Consider the following 7,045-nt stretch of genomic DNA (forward strand, 5'->3'; position numbering starts at 1 on the left):
GGGTAAATAAAGGCTATAGATAATCCCAAAATTTTATCAGCATGTGAGTTTCAGCCTTCTCCCTGACTATAAATACAAAACTGGACTGGTAAGGCTGCTGACTTAAGGTGCAGGTCACCCCCAGAGGATGTAAGGACCCAGTTGGGAGGAATAAGTGAGATGCCATCCCTGAGGCCCTCATCAAACACGAGGAGTGAAAAAATGAAAGCTGCTGTTACTGACAGTCGCACCTGGACATCCTGACATTGTGATGATCATGTCCAGTAGCGGCCTGGAGAGTGCACCGCTTGGGAGCGCCAAGGGTTCGGATCCCATGTGGAGACCGGTTCCCGCTCACTGGCTGAGCGCAGTGCGGGCACAACACCGAGGGTTGCGGTCCCGTTACCGGTCAGACAAAAAGGAAAAAAAACTGTTTTTTGAGAGAATACTAATTGCTAATGGCAGATGACATTACCCCTGTAGCGTTCTGTCCCCCTCCAATCTTGAGTACAGAGGAAGATGTTGCCTTTGTGGACAAGAGACTGGAGACAACTGCTGAGAACTCTCTTCTCTCTGCTGTGCACCAGAGTCAAGCAAGAAATCACTCCTCAAGAAGAGGCATTCTCAGCAAACGGGCACTTTCCAAATGACTAGAGGGTTTGACCAAGGAGACTTGGTAAGTAGGTGCAGCATCTTCCCACATTTATGATAAGGCCAGAGTCAGCTTCCTGTGATAGGGCTGTGCAGGTGACATCAGGCCCAAGGGTGCCGGGCAAGGAGAGGATCTGCTCACCACTCCTGGGCTCTGGACTGCACCAGTGTCTGCTGTTTTCTACATGCACAGAGGCTCCCTATGGGCCAGCAGTGGCCCCATGCCCCTTTCTGAGTTCTTGGAACTATGGAGTAGGCAGGATCTGGGGCGGTTTTCGGGAGTTCCCTCAGCCTTGTGGCCCAAAGTGTGGTGGGGTCATACAGATTTGAACCATATACAGATGCTCCTCGGCTTACAATAGGTGACCTCCCATTAAACCCATCACAAAATATCATAAGTTGAAGATGCATTTAATATGCCTAACCTACCAAATATCATAGCTTAACCTAGTCTATCTGAAACTTGTTCAGAACACCGATATTAGCCTATAGTTGGACAAAATCATCTCATACAAAGCCCATTTTATAACATAGTGTTGAATGTCTCATGTAATTCATTGCATGCTGTACTGACAAAGTGAGAAGCAGTGGTAGCGTGGGCACTCATGGTTTCTACTGAGTGTGCATTGCTTTCCCACCTTTGTAAGGCTGAAAAATCATTAATTTGAACCGTCGTGGGCTGAGGTATATCTATGATAGGAGGGTGATTTTCTCTTGTTCTCTGTGGTGAAATCTTAGGATGAGTTAAACCTTGTTTGCAGGAAATTGTGCACAGTGATGAAGCTTGGTATGAATTATGAATTGTCTTTCCTCAGAACTTGGTAGAACTACCGTAACTTCTGAAATTAATCTCCACGTCACTCTTGATGTATTTCTGTTAGAGTCATCTCTTTTCTGAGTTATTTCTCATGACTAAATTCAAACAAATGATGGTATTATTTGGGAAATTTTTAAAAATTTATTTTAATTTTTTTTTCACAAGTATTGTCTTGGTGTTTATTTCTATGCTTATTAAAAAAGTATTAAGCTTCTTTGTATGGACTGAACGGGGGTTGGCCTGTGGGTGCTGGTCTTTGGTCCCTGCACACTGGTGGCTGTTTACATTCCATGCTCATCCTATAGCAGGCTCCACTGCCAGCTGTGTGCACACTATTTCCCAGGGGAGGAGTTCCTGTCTTCAATTTACCGTAGTAGGGTTCCTAGCTCAGGTACATGCTCATGTGTTCCGGAAGAATATATGAAATATCATCCCACGGATGACGATACAGCCCCTGCTTCAGCCTCTTCCGATCAAGATAGTGTCCAATGAAGCCCATACGCCTTCCCAGCACAAAGATGCCATTGAGGGCTCCAATGTCAATATATTCATCAGCTTCCTCCTGAGTAAAGGACCCACAGTTTCTAAGCATGTCTACAAATGCAACTCTGATTAAACCATCCACATTCAGGATAAGATTTGGTTTCTTTGAGGTGGTAATCTTCTCCGCTTCCAAAGCATAATCGAGCAGCAGGGTGTCAGGGAAGTGCTGTCTGACACAGTCTTTGAGGATTTGCACTCGCATGTCTGGGTTGTTTATAGATTTCACTCGGATTTGGTTTCTTTGAGGTGGTAATCTTCTCCGCTTCCAAAGCATAATCGAGCAGCAGGGTGGCAGGGAAGTGCTGTCTGACACAGTCTTTGAGGATTTGCACTCGCATGTCTGGGTTGTTTATAGATTTCACTCGGTGACCAATGCCCATGATCAGTTTTCCTTCCTTCTTCATCTTGTTCACAAACTCCATGGGGATAATGCCACTGTCAAAGGCTTTATTGAACATCTTGGCTGCTGCATCCAAGGCACCCCAAACTGGTTCCCAATGGTGAGCAGCCCCGAGGTAAGGCTGGAGACCAGGTCCTTTTCAGCCTGTGCACAGATGATGGTGTTGTGAGCCCCAGAGAGGGCTGGCCCATGATCAGCTGTCACCATCAGACACATCTCAATAAACTGGCAAGAGTACTTGGGCAGCCTTTTCTGGAACCAGAGGAGGCCACGGACCCCACTGATGCCCATCTCTTCCTTGAAGACCTTGGTGATGGGCATGCCAGCATAGATGAGTTCCTGTCCTCGCTCGTCGCAGATGCTGGTCATGAACGAGGCAGGTTTGCGGATCAGAGCCAGCTCCCTGGCCCAGGAGTAGTCCATGGGCACTGTTGGGGGTGGCACCTCCTGAGCAGCTACAATGACTCCATTGGCCACAAGATCTTCATACACAGACTGGATGATTTCTTCAAGCTCATCGAAGCTCCGGGATACAAACACTCCTCCTTCCTTCAAAGCCTGGTTCTTGGCTACCACAGTTTCAGAAGCCCGGTTGGCACAAACTCCAGCATGGCCAAACTGGACCTCAGAGGAGAACGTGGTGGCACAGGTCCCAATGCACCAGCAGACAGCAGGCTTGGTGGTGCGGCCCTCCTTGATGCCCTGGAAGATCTTATATTCCTCAATGTCCCCTATCTCCCCAAGAACCACAATCATTTTGACTCCTGGAGTGTCCTGGTAATGTAACACATGATCCATGAATGTTGAGCCAGGGTACCTTCCCCGCCAATGGCCACACCCTCATAGATGCCATCCGTGGTCTGAGAGATGATGTTGTTGAGCTTGTTGGACATGCCTCCAGAGTGTGAGACTTAGGCCACACTGCCGGGGTGGTACAGTTTGGAGGCCAATATGTTGTCCAGCATCCCACCTGTAGTTCCAATCTTAAAGCACCCAAGCTTGATGCCTCCAACAGTGGCAGGTCCAATGATGGTCATGCCCTTCTGGTCTGCTTTCTTGATCAGCTTTCTTGTGAGGGCCTCAGGGATGCCTTCAGCTATGATGGCAATGGTCCAGATCTGGGCATAATTCATGGTCTCCATGGTGCTGTCATAAGCAGAGTGGAGGGAGGCAAAGTTGATTAGCACATCTACCTCTGGGTGCTTCTTCATGGCAAGAAGTGAAAGGGTAGACCAGGGCGGCCACAGAGGGCTTGTCTCGGGAGTAGACGTAGTCAAAGTCCAGCATGCTTTGTACAGCCTGGGTCTGCATGCCCCACACAATGGCCTTGGTGTGGCAGCTGAAGAGGTTGGCACTCTTTCCTTGTAGGGATCTTGGACTTGGGACTGAATCTTGTGGCATGGCAGGCTTGGACTTCTTTGCAGGTGCTACCTCATCAGCCCTGGATTCAGAAAAAGACACTGTCCTGCTGGGGGCTGGAGTCGATGTGCTCCTGCTGGCATTGAGGAGGAAGTTTGCAGTGTGGGCCACTGTGGGTGGCTGATTGGGGATTGGCCGGTGGCCCAGGGCCATGCCCACAATGGCCGTCATGTGAATCTCTGTACCAAAGACGTGGATGGGGATCCCGGTGGTTCTCCCAACTTCTCCCATCACCTGTAAGCCCTCCTGATAGTTGGGGCCATCTCTTTGGACAAAGATCATGACCTCATGCTCCTTCAGGGGGCCTTGATAATCTCGAATCACTCTTACAATGCCCTTGAATGTGACTGCCACATTGGTGAAGTCTGCAATGCTGCCTGCAGTGATGAGGATCTTGCCATCTGCGTTCTTCTCTTGGGTCATAAGGGAAAGGATCATCTTGGCATAGTCATAGGTTTGTTGCTTGCTGGGGGCACCCGAGTACTGTCCATAGTTTGCCAGCTCGCTGACACCCCCTACATCACAGATGGTATCACTGTACATGACAGAGGCACCACCCCTGGCCACCATGGTCCAGATCCTCCCCTTGGGGTTCAGCAAGGTCAGCTTCAGGCTCAACTCACTTTTGGCATCCCAGTCTGCCATGTAGGCTTCCTCTGGGTACACCTCCCACCCGAAGAGAACTCTATTTCACCCCGCTTCACTTTGCAGATGTAGTCGGCTGTGGCATCCACCTTGGCTGCCAAGTCAAGGACGTAGACACCATCTGTGGTCACTACAAGGGAGTTGATCTCGAGGTAAGTGAAGTACAGGTACTTGTAGAAATTGAAGCAAGGCCAGAGATAAAACTGGCCAGAATTTCTTTCTTGTCTTCAGGGTCGTGGACCAACAGGTGCTTTTTGATGTCCTCAGGATTCAGCTTCTTGTCCATGCCAACAAGCAGCTTCTGGGCTTTGGCGTCCACATCACCTACATTCATCCCCCCCCCATAGTGGAACAGGATATAGTCGCCTTCTCGAGTGGTATAAATGCAGACATAGAACTCCTCCACCTGATGGTGCAGGATAGCTTCTTGTCCATGCCAACAAGCAGCTTCTGGGCTTTGGCGTCCACATCACCTACATTCATACCCCCCCCATAGTGGAACAGGACATAGTCGCCTTCTCGAGTGGTATAAATGCAGACATAGAACTCCTCCACCTGATGGTGCAGGACGAAGGTTCAATCAGAAAGTTCTTGAGGAAGCCTTTGGCCTTGCCACCCATGTCCTCCTGCCCCAGCCATGGCTTCAGCCAGGACTTGACCCCATCCAGAGTGAGGTTGACCCCAACTAGTCCAAGCTTTCCACAACGTTTGATCAGCTGGTCTGGCTCGACTACCACACTCTGGCTGAGCAGCCAGGGATGGTCCTGCAGCAGGCGGGCCCAGTGTGTGCCTGGGGTGACCTGGCCATACTTGAACTGGTTCTGGATGGCTGAGGTAGTGCAGATGTACTTGTAAAGGAGTTCCTTGCCCATCTGCTCCAAAATCGCCTTGACTGACATGGCTGCAGAGGGACCTGCTCTACCTCTCTGTTAAAGCCCGTGTGTGGCACTCCCTCCACAGGCCCTGACTCACTCCCCACGACCTGAGCACTCCAGCCTCTAAAAATTTATTTTAATTTTTTAATTTTTGTCTTTTGGTGGCTGGTTAGTATGGGTATCCGAACCCTTGACTCTTGACCTTGGTTACAACACCACGCTCTAAACAACTGAGCTAATTGGCCAGCTGGGAATTTTTTTGTTGTTATTGAAAATATTTTAACACTTGTATATATTTGTGGAATACAATGTGTTGTTTCAATACATGCATGTGTTATATACAATGACTTACTTAGGGTAGACAGCACAGTTTTGTACCCATTAGTCCACTTCTCATCCTTCCCCTCATGGCCTCTGGTAACCATTGTTCCACTCTCTACTTCTATGAAAACCACTTTTTTTTTTATATTTCACATATGAATGATATCATGTGGTGTTTGTCTGTCTGTGCCTGACTTACTTAACATGATGGTTTCTAGTTCTATCCATGTTGCTGCAAATGATTGGATATCTTTTTTTTTTATATAGCTGAGTAGTATTCCATTGTATATGTATGCCACAGTTTTTTATCCATTCCTCTGTTGATGGACATTTAGGTTGCTCCCATCTCTTGGCTATTATGAATAGCATTGTGAGGAACATGGGAGTGCAGGTGTCCTTTTGACAAACTGATTTCATTTCCGCTTGGTATATACCCCGTAGTGGGATGGCTGGGTCATAATTTTTTATGACTGTATTTAGTTCTCTGGGGAAGCTCCATACTGTTTCTCACAGTGGCTACACCAATTTTCATTCCCACCTTTTTCTCCACATCCTCACAACATTTGCTGTTTTCTGTCTTGTTGATAATGGCCATTCAATGATATCTCATTGTGGTTTTACTTTGTATTTCCCTGATGATTAGTGATTTTGAGCATTTTTCTATGTGCCTGTTGGCCATTTGTATGTCTTTTTTTGAGAAATGTCTGTTCAGGCCCTTTGCCCACTTTTAAATGGGTTATTTTGTTTTTTTGCTGTTGAGTTGTTTGAGTTCCTTATATATTCTAGATATTAGCCCCTTGTCTGTTGTGTAGTTTGCACTTTCTCCCATTCTGTAGGTTGTCTCTTCACTTTGTTGACAGTGTCCTTTGCTGTGCAGAAGCCGTGCTTGCTGGTTCTCCCCGTGAGGGCCTGTTTCTCCTTTTTACTCATTCACAGAGGACCAGGGTCAGTCCTTGCCTTCCCACGTGCTGATGTGGGTGGTCTTGGCAAGCTGAAGCAGGTCTGCAGGCCACTTTAAAGAAGGTTGTCTGCCCTGCTGGAGCTGGGCAACCATTAAAGGTTATCTGGAGGTGGGTCCTGGAAAGGGAAATGACTGCATTTCTGGACAGATCTTGGGAGGGGCAGGCAAAGTGCAGCTGTCTTTTATTGATCCAGTGTCTTTGGAAGAGTCGAATATTCCATGGAAATTAATTTTTCATTAGCTAAGTTTTAGCCCTGTATGAGATATATATATATATATATATATATATATATATATATATATTTTTTTTTGACCAGTAAGGGGATTGCAACCCTTGGCATGGTGTTGTCTGCACCACGGTCAACCAGTGAGTGCACCGACCATCCCTATATAGGATCCGAACCTGCGGCCTCAGCGCTCCCAGCGCCGCACTC

The 7,045-nt window shown here is 47.7% G+C and overlaps 1 protein-coding gene across 1 annotated transcript; it reads right to left on the reverse strand.

Moving 5' to 3' along the window:
• Window positions 1-1,829: 1,829 nt before the first annotated feature.
• Window positions 1,830-5,371, reverse strand: LOC103608574 (ATP-citrate synthase-like). The gene is given in 8 exon segments (XM_008592994.1): window positions 1,830-2,170; window positions 2,304-2,474; window positions 2,477-3,211; window positions 3,214-3,605; window positions 3,607-4,489; window positions 4,492-4,639; window positions 4,642-4,877; window positions 5,020-5,371. Coding segments are annotated over 8 exon segments (3,240 nt in total). The 5' UTR covers window positions 5,354-5,371.
• Between the last annotated feature and the right edge of the window lie 1,674 nt (window positions 5,372-7,045).

Source organism: Galeopterus variegatus, unplaced genomic scaffold (genome assembly GCF_000696425.1).
Source record: "Galeopterus variegatus unplaced genomic scaffold, G_variegatus-3.0.2 Scaffold8581, whole genome shotgun sequence".
NCBI classification, from domain to species: domain Eukaryota; kingdom Metazoa; phylum Chordata; class Mammalia; order Dermoptera; family Cynocephalidae; genus Galeopterus; species Galeopterus variegatus.